This window comes from Balaenoptera borealis (assembly GCF_965194805.1).
Source record: "Balaenoptera borealis genome assembly, chromosome: 18".
NCBI lineage: Eukaryota > Metazoa > Chordata > Mammalia > Artiodactyla > Balaenopteridae > Balaenoptera > Balaenoptera borealis.
The window spans coordinates 49,321,293-49,338,023 of record NC_138877.1 but is presented as its reverse complement, the minus strand read 5'-3'; the positions used below and the strand labels follow the sequence as shown (position 1 = coordinate 49,338,023).

The following is a 16,731-nucleotide window of genomic DNA, read 5'->3' as shown; positions in this document are numbered from 1 at the left end:
ATGGAGAGAAACTGGGTTTGGAATCCTAATGAGGGTTCCCACTTGGGCTAGGCACATGACCTTGAGTGAGCCGCCAAACCTCTCAGCTTCCACATCTGTATACTCAAGCAGCCACTCTTTCTAATAAAGAGGTTGTAAGATTATACAAGGCATTAAGCAAAGCATTCAAATGTAACTTTCTTTCCACTCCTCTCTCAAAAGCAGTACTTTTCCTCCTTTTACATATTCAACAGCCTTAAAACAAGTGTTTTCTATTATTGCATCTAACCCATCCCACTAGTTATTTAAAAGGTAATTTTTCCTTGTTTGTATTCTTCTCCTATATGTGTATCTTAGGCTACTATTAGTTTCATCTATCTTTGGCTCTCTAAAAACATCACATTCACAACATACAAGTTTAATATTTCTTCCTATGAATGAAAGGTTTACATTTAACAACTAGCAAGAAATAACTTCTAATGACTTGGTAGAAGAAGTGATCACTCCACTTGTCATAAGACTTAGTAAAGGAATTCTTAAAGTGTCTCTGTGCTTGAGTCATTTCTTGGACTTTGCTTTTCTGAGTCACTATCTGATCCCCCAGGAGTTATTACATCTTACCGAAATGAGACTGTGTTATTTACTGTTACACTTGGTGCTTTGTACTTACCACCTGTTTCAAACCCTCCAATGGCTACGCTGATAGCAGGAATTGCAGTGATGTACTGAAGTAATTCTTCTTAATTCAATAAGCTAGGTAATATGACTATAATTTATCTTTTTGCTTTTAGTTTGAGCTTTCAGACATGACTTCAAATTATAAAGCATTAAGGTTTTATATAAGATTTAATATACAATAACCTAAACTGAAATGAAAATATTATATAGATTTATATATAATATTTATATTATATGTATATATATAAATAATTTATAAGCACTTATTCCCAGCCAAGGATGTTTGGAGGAGGGAGTCATGGTTTAGTTGTTTTTCTTTTTTTTTCTTTTTTTTAAAATTTATTTATTTTATTTTATTTATTTATTTATTTTTTAATGGCTGTGTTGGGTCTTCGTTTCTGTGCGAGGGCTTTCTCTAGTTGCGGCAAGCGGGGGCCACTCTTCATCACGGTGCGCGGGCCTCTCACTATCACGGCCCTCTCACTATCGCGGCCTCTCTTGTTGCGGAGCACAGGCTCCAGACGCGCAGGCTCAGTAGTTGTGGCTCACGGGCCTAGTTGCTCCGCGGCATGTGGGATCTTCCCAGACCAGGGCTCGAACCCGTGTGCCCTGCATTGGCAGGCAGACTCTCAACCACTGCGCCACCAGGGAAGCCCCGTTGTTTTTCTTTTTAAGAGAAGTTAATTTTTAATTTTTTTAAGTCTTTAAGGATAAATTTATTTTTAATTTGTTTGTATTTTAAAATTTAATACATTAATAAAAACACGTAGTATTATATTTCATATTTGTGTTTCAGAACTATTTTGACAACCATGTTTCAGTGTAACTGGTTTCTCTTGTGATTCTGTGTATTTTATTTAATTTTTTATTGGGGTATAGTTGTTTTACAATGTTGTGTTAGTTTCTACTGTACAGTGAAGTGGAGTTCCCTGTGCCATATAGCAGGTTCTCATTAGTTGTCTATTTTATACATAGTAGTGTATATATGTTAATCCCATCTCCCAATTCATCCCACCCCCCTTTCCTCCCTTGGTGTCCATACGCTTGTTCTCTACATCTGTGTCTCTATTTCTGCCTTGCAAACCGGTTCCTCTGTACCATTTTTCTAGATTCCAAAAATATGCGTTAATATACGATATTTGTTTTTCTCTTTCTGACTTATTTCACTCTGTATGACAGTCTCTAGGTCCATCCACGTCTCTACAAATGACCCAATTTCGTTCCTTCTTATGGCAGAGCAATATTCCATTGTGTATATGTATCACATCTTCTTTATCCATTCCTCTGTCGATGGACACTTAGGTTGCTTCCATGACCTGGCTATTGTACATAGTGTTGCAATGAACATTGGGGTGCGTGTGTCTTTTTGAATTATGGTTTACTCTGGGTATATGCCCAGTAGTGGGATTGCTGAGTCATATGGTAATTTTATTTTTTGTTTTTTAAGGAACTCCATACTGTTCTCCGTAGTGGCTGTATCAATTTACATTCCCACCAACAGTGCAAGAGGGTTCCCTTTTCTCCACAGCCTCTCCAGCATTTGTTGTTTGTAGATTTTCTGATGATGCCCATTCTAACTGGTGAGAGGTGATACCTCATTGTAGTTTTGACTTGCATTTGTCTAATAATTAGTGATGCTGAGCATCTCTTCATGTGTTTTTTGGCCATCTGTATGTCTTCTTTGGAGAAACATCTATTTAGGTCTTCTGCCCATTTTTTGATTGGGTTGTTTGTTTTTTTGATATTGAGCTGCATGAGCTGTTTATATATTTTGGAGAGTAACCCTTTGTCCGTTGATTCATTTGCAAATATCTTCTCCCATTCTGAGGGCTGTCTTTTCATCTTGTTTATGGTTTCCTTTGCTGTGCAAAAGCCTTTAAGTTTCATTAGGTTCCATTTGTTTATTTGTTTTTATTTCCATTACTCTAGGAGGTGGGTCAAAAAAGATCTTGCTGTGATTTATGTCCAAGAGTGTTCTTTTATGTTTTCCTCTAAGAGTTTTATACTGCCGGGTCTTACATTTAAGCCTTTAATCCATTTTGAGTTTACTTCTGTGTATGGTGTTAGGGACTGTTCTAATTTCATTCTTTTACATGTAGCTGTCCAGTTTTCCCAGTACCACTTATTGAAGAGATTGTTTTTCTCCATTGTATATCCTTGCCTCCTTTGTCACAGATTAGTTGACCATAGGTGCGTGGGTTTATCTCTGGGCTTTCTATCCTGTTCCACTGATCTATATTTCTGTTTTTGTGCCAGTACCATACTGTCTTGATTACTGTAGCTTTGTAGTATAGTCTGAAGTCAGGGAGTCTGATTCCTCAAGCTCTGTTTTTTTTTTTCCTCAAGATTGCTTTGGCTATTTGGGGTCTTTTGTGTCTCCAAACAAATTTTAAGATTTTTTTGTTCTAGTTCTGTGAAAAATGCCATTGGTAATTTGATAGGGATTGCATTGAATCTGTAGATTGCTTTGGGTAGTATAGTCATTTTCACAATGTTGATTCTTCCAATCCGAGAACAACATGGTAAATCTCTCCATCTCTTTATGTCTTCTTTGATTCCTTTCATCAGTGTCTTATAGTTTTCTGAGTACAGGTCTTTTACCTCCTTAGGTAGGTTTATTCCTAGGTATTTTATTCTTTTTGTTATAATGGTGAATGGGATTGTTTCCTTAATTTCTCTTTCTGATCTTTCATTCTTAGTGTATAGGAATGCAAGAGATTTCTGTGCATTAATTTTGTATCCTGCAACTTTACCAAATTCACCGAGTAGCTCTAGTAGTTTTCTGGTGGCATCTTTAGGATTATCTATGTGTAGTATCATGTCATCTGTAAACAGTGACAGTTTTACTTCTTCTTTTCCAATTTGTATTCCTTTTATATCTTTTTCTTCTCTGATTGCCGTGGCTAGGACTTCCAAAACTATGTTGAATAACAGTGGCGAGAATGGATATCCTTGTCTTGTTCCTGATCTTAGAGGAAACGCTTTCAGTTATTCACCACTGAGAATAATGTTGGCTGTGGGTTTGTCGTATATGGCATTTATTATGTTGAGGTAGGTTCCCTCTATGCCCACTTTCTGGAGAGTTTTTTAGTTTGGTTTTAACAAGTAAAATGAAGTATCAAAAATTGGTAAATAAATAACTTATTTAGAATAATTTCCTGCCAGTTCTGTTTTTAAATATAGGTTTCATGCCAATGCTATAAAGGTCAAAGTGTGGTAGTATGATCCTGAGCAATTTAGATTAGTAAGGTTTTACAATCCACAGCCTCAACAGGAATGTTCCATTATAATAGCAAATACAACCGAACATTCATAACTATCTGTGTGACAGTCATAAAACCTACAAAGGCCTTTATGTGTGCATATCAATAAAATCCAAATACTCTATTATTTCTCTACTAGACAGGGTGAAAAGACCACACATGTAGCATATTTCTTCTATTCTAAGGCACACATGTGTCTATTTAACATTCCTAAAATAAGGAGATCTTAAAATCACTGATCTTAGATTTAATGGCACATAGTAATATTATATCTATTTGAAGTTACTTAGCTCACAAACTAGGGGGAAATTTTAATTATAATATAAAGATATTTGCCATGTATCAAATGAGGTAATATCAGTCATATACACAAATCCATCTGGGCTATAGCTGGCCTGGTTAAGTAGCAACTCAGACAATTTCAGTCCCATAGCACTAGAAAGAATATCAGCAAGTTTTTAAAGTCTGTTTAGACAATACAGTGGAAGCAATCCAAGCTTTGAAGGCTAAGACACCCCCTGAATTTAAATCCTAGCTCTGTTATTTGCCCAAGATAAGCTAAGCAAGTTACTCTTCTCTCTGACTCCCTTCATTTCATGCATTGGAAGCAAAATGGCTGCCTGGGCTGTTATTAGGTTAGAAATAACTAATGTAAAACACCTGACAGACAGCTAGCTGTCTGTCAGGTGTCTAAACCTGATGGAGTATTTATGAAATATTCCGGACACTCTAGTACAGTGATGCCCTCACCTAGTTGATATTCATCAGTCCAAATGCATCGTTCCCTTAGAGTTGTAAACTGTAAATCATTGCAGTGCTCTTTAAGACACAAAAGCAAACATTAAGACTGAAGAATGCTTTTTTCATCTTCCCCATTTATGGTTTTAAGAACGAGGTAGAGAAAGAGTAGGTCTTTTTTCTCTTCTACCCACCCAGGATTCAGGGTCTGTACACAGCACATATTAAATATTCAATGGATGCGGTTGACAAGCCACAAGATAAAAGGTGTACAGATGAGAGAACTCAGTACCCCTAGGCTAAGCCTCACGTACCTGCCCACCCTCCCTCTTCAGCCCATCAGGACTGTGCTGCTTCTAGATACCCCAGCAGAAGTAATCTCTGGCTCTAGCAGCTCAAGGCTTACATCAGTGGATATCAGTCTTTACGGGAATTTTTTACCCTGCCTCTTTCTTCTAAGCAGAATGAAAAGGAGAATGAAAAATATGAGAAAGGACATAGAGCTCTATTTCTTAATCTGGGATCGGCATGCTTTAGACACCAATATTTAATCATACTATTCCTATTTCTCCTCCAAGACAGGGACCAAGCCCTTCTGGTGAAATGAATTCTTCACCAAAATAAAAAAGATCTAGGGACCCTCAGGGTCTGGTGCCTCACTCTTGGAAGCCTTTTACAAATTTTCACATATGTTCTTAGTATGTGTACACGTGTGTGCTCTACTGCACACTTTTGAGATGAATACACATTATACACAAAATAAAACCTGAGCTCCCCACCTAGTAGAGAATTTTCCTTCTCAGTATAAGTCAAAAGAAGCCTAGTAACATGTCAGCCAAATTGTCGACCCAGACATAGATTATTTTGAAGATTATTCCCATTTATCTCAGTAAATGTGAAAGAAAAAATACAGAACAAAAGCATTTCAACAAAGTCTAGCAGCCATCAATGTTATTTATTATCATGTAATGAAATGGTGAAATGTAATAACAGTGATACTTGATATTTAGGGATTTCTCCCCAAAGTGCTCAAAATACACGGCACAAACCCTTCTTAAATTGATGGTGGTTAATGCAAACAGAGCTTAATTCAAAGCAGCTGCTTTTGCCAGGCCACCAAGATCCCCCCGTTTTTCCTTTTTTAACTTAAGAAAAACTGGCTTACCTGAAGTGTGTTCATTCAAAGTATGTTTTTAACCTACTTATTTTTGAATGGAATTTTATTACACTATCATATGCATTTAATGTGGCAAGTATCCTTAATTTATACAGCAGGTGTACACTGTTTCCTTAAAATTAAAGGTTTCTCAGTAACACTTTTGGAACATGTTTTCTTAAGTTTACTGTGTATATTTTGGTCAGTAGTATCTGAAGCAATGCTTTTAAGCTCTTAAGAAAAAGTGACCATCACCCTGCCTCTCAGTTCAGTAGGGATACGCAGAAGGTATGTCTCTGAAAAATGGAGAATCAGTCCATCAGCAGCCAATCCCACCTGGGACGGCTGCTCCGCATGACAAGTTATACCAGGGCAATTACCCCTAAAATATAACTACTCCATTAACCTAGACTCTTAAAAATAACCAATAAATGATCAATATACAACTTTTATACCTATTCAACATTTGATAGCGAGGCTCTTCATTTTAAAAGAACCAAGCTATAATGTTATGTCAAAGCATCAACATGAAAGTATACTTCCTAGTTTCTTGATGTGTTTCACCATGTACAACTGGAAGTAAATAATAACCAAGGCTTATGACCTCACAAACAGTGCCTACTGCTATTTATGATTGTTCACGTCCAGAGTTCAAACTACAAATATTTTAGAGAATATAATCAAGACCTTTATGCTATGAGTACAGCAGCCTTTTGATGGACAGCACAGATGGGAGATGCCCAAAAGGAGCAGCTAAGTTTTCTGTCTGGGGGAAAACATAGCTGCAGTGTGCATTTGAATTCTGTAAACATTACGAACACCTATTCCCCCCCCCCCCAAAAAAATTCATAAGGCCTACAAAAGCCTTTTAGAGAACAGCATCTGATCTGATCTTGCCTAGCCAAAGGATAACAACCTCTCCTCTCCTAATGACCAAAATGATAAGAATTTTCACAGAAGAGGAAAAATGGGATGAAAAAATTAAACCAATCACCAAAGTAAAGTTTTGAATTTGGATTTGTGTTGTAGACTGCTTGTGGTTTTATGTCTTTTTTTTTTTTGCTTTTTTAAATATGGAAATAGAAACTTTTTAAGGAAACAAATCCAAATCAAACTACAATATTTCTAACATTTCATAAAATACACAGAAAATTGAGGTCTCAAAAAGTTAATAAAATTATGTTGGTCCCACATAAACAGGAGGAAGAGTAAATAACGTAGATATATGTTCTCTGGTTTCCAGCTTTGCTATTCTAACAAAACAGACAAACTGTAAAAAGTTGACTAAACATACATGTCAGAAAAACATCTGTTTTAATATCTGCTCCTAATTGAAAGAAGAGATAAGTCTAAAATGGCCAAAATTCTCATAAAAAAACAAAGAGCCTATAGCCAATCATCACAGTTTAAGTAGCTGGGGGCCAAATTTTTCCCTCCATGTTCTTCTACAGGGCACACATATCTTCACTTCATAGGGTCAAGAATCTGGATATATGTATATGTACAGCTGATTCACTTTGTTATAAAGCAGAAACTAACACACCATTGTAAAGCAATTATACTCCAATAAAGATGTTACAAAAATAAAATAAAATAAATGATCACAATTGATAATTCAGTACCACTTATTGAGCACCACTACATGTCAAGCACTGTACACTTTACATACATGACTTTATGAAAATCAGTACAATGTCCTTGCGGGGTAGGGCTATGCCCCAAATAGTATTATTTGCTTAGCTCTAGGATATTAGCAATTCCATCTCTCTTGTTCACTGAGCAGTAAAGTGATCACAGGGAGGAAAACTAACCTGTCTAAGGTCCTTCAGCCACCAGGTGACTGAATGGGATGGGATTAAACCCATGTCAGGCACCTAAAGTCCCTGCTATTGTTAGGATGATTATCTATCTATTCATGACAATTGATGCACATCAACTGAACTTCTATTCCATCCTGGGTGAGAAAGAAACTCAGCCTGGGGTATACTAGAAACAATTCAAATGAACTGCTAAGAAATCTTCATGTTTCTGTGTGCTCATATTCTTCAAATAGTTTTTATCATGCCAAAGTCAAAGGCAATTTGTGACTTTTTTCAAATTGGCTTTGGTGTTTAATGCTAGGCAAAGGTAAGAGGTACCAAGGCAGATAGCTTGACTTTGGAAGAAACAAGGCTTACTGTAAACTTGTTGGTAAAACTTCTTATTAAAGTAACTTTAATGACTTCCCGTTAAGTTACCTCCACTCTTGATTCCTGCTTTTAAAATTTTCTGTCCCTTGCCCTTGAGCTTCTACAAGATATTCCAACTACCTATGTAACCACTATACTTTTCCACCCAAGTCTTAAGCATACATTTAGATTGGTGATGGTATGAGAGCATTAAAATGTTTCTAAAACTTCATATAAATATAAGCATGGAACAACACCCCTCAAATGTCAGTTAAAAACAATATTAGCATTTATCATTTGACATCAGCATAAGGATTAAAACTTCCACCAAATACTTTGCAAAGTACATGGCCCAAAATTCCAATTTTAGTTTTACCCACACAACTGAGAGGAAACATACATTCTTCTTTTAAACCGAATAAGTTTCAGATTGTGTTGTAATATTCTGAAATGATAAGTAAAAGTCTCACCCAGCAAACCAAAAGTTTAGTGACTGCTTTCCCAGATCTGCTTTGCAATTTTGAAAGATGAGGAAGAAAGAGAGGAGCACTTAGCAAAGAAAAATTCAGTTCTCATCTTCGAAGCCTGGTCTTAAGATTTCCATGATATCTTCATAATTAAAATCTGATTTTCAAATAAGTATTTAACACCTAACGTGTCAGGAGGAGATTAAAGGGAGTAGGGAATGCATTATCTCTGCCCTCAAATAGCTTCAAGTCTAGGGAAAAATTAGATGTAGGTAAAAACAAGAAATGCTTTGAAAGCCCAGAAGAGAGACCAATGTCACCTTCAATTAGAAGTGTTTCCTGATTAAAAAGCTGAAATGACTGTTCATCTCTATAGTCCCAGAGAGCCCTGTGCATTTAACACAATGTATTCTAACTTAACTTATGAGGACATTTCCTCAGTTATAATGTGAACCCCTCTAACGGCAGGACTCCATCTTATTTATGTCTGTATAAGTACCGGCCACAGAGAAGATGCTGAATCAGTGCTTGCTGTATGACTGGCAAGTGAATGAAACCAAAATGTCCCCATAGCTGGATTAACTGCCACTTTCTACTCTGTAGCTCCAGAAACAGATGTAAGCACACGCACCTCATATGTACACCCTTCACTCAAATAATCAGTTAACTCAGACCAGAATATAGCATGAAATTCAGGGAAAAACAATGCTTAACATCTCCAGTGACTGGTGAAGCTCTCATTTTCAAAAATGACAGATATAACAGTGCATGTAACTGTAAAAGTTTGATTAATTCAACATAGGCAGCCCTACAGATAATGAGGTGAAAGAAGAATCTCTTCAACAAAAATATCTCTTTGGTTTAACCCTTTGAAGGACCACGTTATAAAACAAATGCTTTCTGATGGGGGAAGCAAATTCTACCACCTTCCCATGAACTGACTCATGACAACTGCTAATCAAGATGAGCCACCAAGTGAGATTCTTTGGAGCAATGAATTTAGGATGGGTTACTTTTGTAGATAAAGATCCTGGCCATAAAAGTCTATAACATGAAGTCTCACCCAGCAAACCAAGACAAAATCAGACCCCATGGCTCTTTGGATTTGAGGGAGTGGGGAGCTGAGGAAGGAGACTTGGCATCTAGAAAGTGTTGATCTATCAAAGAAATAAATTAAGAACTAGAAATGGAGAGAAATAAATGCCAGATAAAACTGCTAGTTATTCTACAGTTTGTCCCTGCAGCTCATATCCCACCACCTTCTCTGCAGCTGAGCAAACTCTTAGATATTCAAACTTTGCAATTAAAGATCATTTGGAAAATGTGACCATATATTTTTGCTGCTGGCCTTAAACAGGACCTCGGCAACCCAAAAGAATTAATGTCCCCCTTTCAGTAACTACCTAACACCAGAGAATGAATGGGATAGAGATGTATGTGATGCAGTAAACTTCCTTTCTCTTTCATTCTGTTCTAATTACTTGGTAGGAAGGGAGAGAACATTTTAAAATAGTAACATGAATTGACAGGTGGAAGTCCCAATACTCAAGTTACAGATCCAAGTTTGGATACCATTAAGGTTGCTTTTTTCCTTTTTGTTTTTTTTAAACAGATTAAGACATTGAGAAACTCATTTGAAAGACACATCTGAAAAAAAAAGTAGTAAAATCAGGTTTAAATGAGAGAAAGTTGGAAATTATACAATTCAAAGTAGGTATATTTTTACTTACATGAATAACAACCTTAAAAAAATACACATACACATTCATATCTCAAATCAAATTTGGCAGACTGTAAAATAGAGCCATCTGGGAACTTAATTCCTAAGACATGACTTTACAGTATTGCTGCAAAATCAAGCACCCTTTTGAAGCTTTAGAGATCAGCTAAATCCTTAAAATATCACTTTGAGCCTCCTTTATTTTCACAGGGGAAATATGTTAACACTAATTTTGCTTCCAACTACTGTTCCTTTGGCAACTAGTACATGTAAAAATAACCGATTCTTGATTTCTCCACCCTCTATTTGATAAATAGACCTTTTTAAAAAACTCAGTCAATAATATTTCAAGTCACATTTTAGACCTAAAATATTAATATCGTAAATAACGAAAGAGTAAGTGTACACTAAAAAATACTTTTTCTTTGCATGACAGATACTGTGTTCAAAAGCATCGCCATCCTATAATTGTATTATGAACAGAATGTATCTAAGGGAGTGCGAAAAACTGGATTGGAATGGTAAGGGGGTGGAAAGAAAAAACATGTTTATAATCTGTTCAAATTCTCAGCTTAAAACTTTCAATATATAATTTGGTTTAGAGCAATGGTTTAAATGCAGGACTTAGTCTGAGTCAAAATGTTAGACACAAAATTAAAACCTTTAATGTTCAACTCTACCTTTCTGTCAACTTCAATCCTCCAATACAGGACGTCTGGGCTGTTCTGTTGAGTTGCTTTCCACAATGAGTGACCAGATGCCAGATGCCACCACAAAGACCATGACACTTGCTGTAGGAGCTCTGCAGTGCGCTGGGGCATGGCCTTGCCGTCACTGTGCTTGCTCTCCCACGGGCCTTTTAGAGAAAGTGTGCAGAGATGGCCCTGTGGGAGTCGCACCCCCTCTTCTCTGCAGATTGTGTGTGTTTCTGAGTTCAGTATGGATATTTGGTAAATGGTTAATAATACGGTGCAGTTAGTCATTGGTGCAGAAGCTAAATTTCATGGCCTCAGTAAACATCTCAACTAGGATAGGTTCAACCTCAATCTACCATTCATGGAGGCTAAGTCACCAGTTTGCTTACTACCCTTTTGGGAAGAAAAGGAGTAAAGTAAAGTACACCCTGCCCATCAAAGTCAAGAATGCCAAAATTAAAAGTATCAACTGACTCTTGCATATATGTAGTCCCAAAATAAGTGGAATAATTCAAACATATTTGGAAAAGTTCAAACTATTACTTCCTTCAAATAAAATAATTCCGTGAGAACATTAATATGTATAATTACAGAAATATAAAGAGTACCCTAGCTTGTTTGACTAGTGAAAATTGTTACAAAGTAAATGGTAAATCTCAGACTACTGGAAAATACGATTTGTACTTAGGGTCTGGATTATTGAAGTGATTCAACAGCAGTGGGTCTTTAAATTAATTGCTTCTGCTCCTGCCACACATTCTCACCACATACAACTCTCCTAGGCTCTGTGTGTCATCTATGCTTTTAATCACCGTTGTCCACTAACCAAAAAAAAATATACCTCACATTTGCCAACATGTAGTTCTTTGCTCTCAGTATGTCCTGCAAACATGTATCTTAGATTACATGTGCAGGAAGACCAACAACAGGTCTGTGAACTGTTAATGCAGTATCTTAGGGGTTGAATTTTGATAGAGCATTTAAAATAATAAATAGTTTGCCACACTTCTGCTAATTTTAATGTATAGGGATGGGCAAGATAATGCCCAAGTACTCACACCTTACTGCACGCTCCAAATACAGTGAGCCTTTCCGTAAAATGAACAAACGTACTAACACAGAAATTATGTTATTATATTAGTAAGTAAAAAGTCACATTTCAGCTGAAAGTTTATGTCAGTATCCTCCCTTCCACACGATTATCTTGCTGGCAGAGTGGAAATCTAAAAATTTGAAGTCAGGGCCTCTCAACCTCAGCACCACTGATATTTGCGATCAGAAATTGTTTGTTATGGAGCCGCTAAATACTCTTTTGAACTGAAGGGTATTTAGCGGCATCCCTGGCCCCCAAGATGGCAGTAGCACCCCCATCCCAGCTATAACAGCCAGAAGTACCTCCAGACGTTGCCAAATGCCCCCAGTTGAGAACCACCAGTCTAACCAACACCAAGGCCTTTAATCTACAATAAATATAGGACAAGATCTTTGACCTACAGAAGCCTCCACATTGCATAAGAACTGAAACTAAAGAGAAATGCATTACTATTTCGTAAGGAATTATTTGCCTTCCTTCACATTTTCCCTTCCTTCTATAAAAATGCTACCTCAGGGCTTCCCTGGTGGCGCAGCGGTTAAGAATCCGCCCACCAATGCAGGGGACATGGGTTCGAGCCCTGGTCTGGGAAGATCCCACATGCCGTGGAGCAACTAAGCCCATGTGCCACAACTGCTGAGCCTGCGCTCTACAGCCCATGCTCCACGACAATAGAAGCCACCGCAATGAGAAGCCCACGCACTGCAACAGAGTAGCCCCTGCTCCCCACAACTAGAGAAAGCCTGCGTGCAGCAATGAACACCTAACGCAGCCAAAAATAAATAAATAAATAAATAATTTTTTTAAAAAATGCTATCTCAGGGCAGAAGAGCTCTGGCCAACCGTTTAAAGAAGCCGTTTGCCAGCTTTCTCACTCTCCACCCTGCACTTCCTTTGTAGCAGCCCCACGATCGACCCCTGTGCTCTTTGGTCCAACAAGACGGAACTGTCGGGGCGATGCTCTTAATTAAGAGAGTCGAGGTCCTCATGCAGATGTTCTCACTAGGACTACTTGGACACACCTTGCTTTTATGGACTTGTGGTTTCCACTGAAACAAGTTGTTCTGCATACTTCCTACTACGGCTGTAACTACGTGACCTCCCGGTTTCAGTTTGTCACTAACTTAATTTCATTGAAGGCTGAGCCCAGATACTGATTTTTCCTGAACACTTTAGACCCAGCGTCTCGTGAAACAGGCTCCAGGCAAGTTTCACTCAGGGCACTCTTGGAATTAGAAGCCAACAAACATGTTTTACTAAGTTCACAGCCTCCTCGAACATCGGCTACAGAGTTTCAAAACAGTATGATTTTAAGGGGAAAAGACATTTCTTCTTAACAGACAGCAACAACTGAAGGAAAACACTTTGAAAGTTAAAAATTTCTTTGCCCATCAGATAGGTCATATGAGAGAATGCTGATTAGGAAAAATAAATTCATCCATAGTTATTTTTCATGGAAATTAAACATGACCTCGAATACTGCAGAAGTAAACATGCCATTTTGGTGATGAAACTTAGGATCTATCAACAATCTTCCAATTAATCAGAAATGCTGGCAGACCCATCCCTGCTATGCACATATCACTGCTGTGTCGTTTAGAAATGCTTGTACAACAGAACTAGAAGCATATAGATATGAAATGGCTTGTTCATTTAAAAATATCATTGCTTTTAAAAGATTAATCCTACCCAGGTTTTTAGGTTATATGGCTAAAGACAATGACTACTATAAAAAATATTTATAGACAGGGTTATTCTTCTTTAGAAAAAAATCTTGGCCATATTTAAGATTTTACAGTCATTTTTTAATAACTTTAAAGCTATTACAACAGGGATATTAACTCTTCAAACTTAGTCTTTGAATTGGTAAAAGCTAATTTTTTCATTTCTATTATTTCTATAGATAGAATAAGGTGTTTATTTTTTTCCAGTGGAAAAATGCTAATTATGTTTAAGAGCCATGATAAGGAGGAAGTCATTATTATAAAATTATTTTCCTGTCACATTGATCTGGTAACATGAGTTTATTCTGATTCACTGAAAGCAAATTTAGATTTATAAGAGAAAAATCTTATAAGAGTTTAAAACCAGATTTCCTGAAACCATATACTCAAACACAAACGGCATTTTCCATCTAAAACACAACACAAACACCTGCGCGCATGTTTTCACACCCCCTCCCCACTTTCACTTTCTCATCCATACTATTAAAAGAGTGAAAAACAGTTCATTTTTAGAAATCAGCCAGTTGACAAAAGTCATTAGCGGTACATGTTGGTCCCAAGCACTGCTGCTTTCCAAATATTAAGTCTCTTTTATCACTGTCCCACTCTCATTTTTATGTTAGCAATCATGTCTTAATTTCAAATAATTTTTACTCTGTAAGCTAAAATATAACCTTCTCCATTTTCTTTATAAATATAATGAGCGTCCTCACCATTAGCAACTAAACACTATGATGTTGGACAAGCATTAAAATATAAACCACCATTTTGGCTAATACAGGAATTTAAAATAATAACATATCATGGTCTCAGTTACAGACAGCTTCACACTCACAATCCCTAAGCTATTTCTTAAATGGTCTGTTTTGGAATGCAAATAGAGGAAGACAGAGGGACGATTTTTCTGTAATCAGAGCTCTCAGGAATTATTTACACTTAAGCTACAAGCCCTAAGTTTAAAACAACATGTAACAAACCAGTGAAACTTACTTGACAGTGACTCGATTTGATAAATCCTGTAGATCCCCAGGATGGAAAAGCTGGGCTTCTTTCAATCCAATCTGTTCACAAGCTTTCAAAAAAACGTTTATATTATCCTGTGAAAAGAAGTGGAAAGTGATTGCTTAGCCGAGCTCTCTCTCAGACAAAGGTTACCAATTTTTATGATATAACTTCCAAGCTTCAAAGTCCAATTACAGCCAGCAAAAAAGGAGGAAGCAAGACCAAGCCACTCATGTATGTAAAAAAAAAAATATTAATACATGCGCATGTATAGCCTTTCAGTTTTCCAAAGCATAAACGGCAGTGCTCTCTTATGCCAGGCATATGCTGTTCCCGTGATCTTTGTGACTGGCACGTTAAACATTACCTGTTACAGGACAAGTGCCTGGCCACTGAGCAGTAATCTACACTTGGATGTCAGCTCTGCTCTGCAAACAAACGCCCTCTTCCCAGCTTTGCGCGACAAGCCTCACCTCTCCTCTTTAAAAATAACTCCAGCTACTGACATTCACCCACCCAGAAACTGTTGGCAGGGAAGAAAGAAGAGGAGGAACGTTCTGTTTCTATGATTACAAATTACAGAACGACTGTGGAATACCACACCTGGAATCTGGGTTTGGTTGCTGAGCCGGCTCTGGACAGACAGGGAAACCACATTATAGGACCCAGGAGAAGCCCAGTGATCATTGGCTGAACCTCAGAGTTGAGGTGTGGTCATTACTCACGCCCTGCACCTGCCTCAGGAAGTGCCTCCACAGCATGAGAATCTAGGTTGCCCTCCTATCTAATTTCAAAACCCAAATCCTCCGTTCACAGACCAAGGCTTTTCATTCACGTAAACAGCTGCACCCGCACTGACAACAGTAGAGACACGTTGGGTGAGCAGAATTGGCTGGAGCTTCTATCTTTACTCCGCTTCAAAAAAGAAAACCCTTTATGGGGCTGAGCTTGTGCAGATGCCATGCGACTCTTCACCTTCACTTTGTTAGGTTCTCAGGCAAGAGAATGGCCTCCTCACATGCCAGCACAGGCTGGTCCGCTCACACCTGCTGGCAACGCCACATCTGAGGGCTGAGCCTCTCAGGCCCCCTGAAACCTCACCTCACTCCCTAACAGGTGGCTGTGAGGGTCCTCTCTGCCACGTGGAGAGAGGCAGTTACCCTTTTGCCATGCTGGGAAGCTCATCTCCACAGGGAGAAAAGGCAGGCTGCGATGGCAAAGTGGGAGGGAATGATCAAAAGGGAAATGAAGGAAGGTGAAGAGGCTAAATTCAACAGTTTGGGTTCTTGGCGAGTGAGAGGACTTCGGGAAAGGGGAAGCAAATGTATGGCAGAGAAAAGCAGTGCTGTTAGGGAACTCAGGGACATTTAAAAAAAACCAGTTTGTAGTGGTAGGATGTTAGTCTTGTGTACACACTATCCGTAAAAGGCAGCGTGAACTACCTAGCTGAAACCTGCAATCCAGGATTCATTTTATTCATTTTGAATAGAGGTCAAAGATTAAAGGAACTTAAGTCACAAGTTGAACAGCTCAATGGGAGGCATTCAATCTGAGGAGCAGGAAGCTCCTCAGGTGTAGTGCCTTAAAAACAGCCCTTGAATAGTTCTCTCAACTTGAATGCCAGTGAACTAAAGCAACAAGTTACCTGCCCCATACACCCAACATACAATGGTGGGACAGCTGTAGGGTAACCAATAGACACATTCCAGATCAATGTGTGCAGAAATGAAAGGTCACTGATCCACAGAAATTCTGAAGTCCTGCAAAGCATACGTTGGCAGGTCCTTCATTAGGATTCAAGGCCAGGGAACACTTCCTTCATGGTTTTCTGCTTCACTCTCTGGACACTTGGTTCCACCTTAAAAATTCTCTTTCCATTTCCTTGGAAAGTAGCTTGTATTTGCAGATGTGTAGCTTTCTCAGTCTGCTTCCTGGCTGCAGAAGTTTGGAGGACTAAAGGTCTTTTTATTTTGTAATCCTCTGTCCCTTTCAGTCTAAGTTTACAAAGTTTCTGCAAATATGATTCCCTCAGCTTCTGCAAATACAAT

The 16,731-nt window shown here is 38.0% G+C and overlaps 1 protein-coding gene across 22 annotated transcripts in view; it reads right to left on the bottom strand.

Moving 5' to 3' along the window:
* Positions 1–16,731, bottom strand: part of LMO7 (LIM domain 7) — a 195,354-nt gene that overhangs the window by 81,744 nt on the left and 96,879 nt on the right. For all 22 annotated transcript variants that reach the window (XM_082365910.1, XM_082365912.1, XM_082365909.1 and 19 more), the window contains one exon: positions 14,672–14,778. In XM_082365910.1, the coding sequence (XP_082222036.1) occupies positions 14,672–14,778 (107 nt within the window). The remainder of the gene's footprint in view (positions 1–14,671; positions 14,779–16,731) is intronic.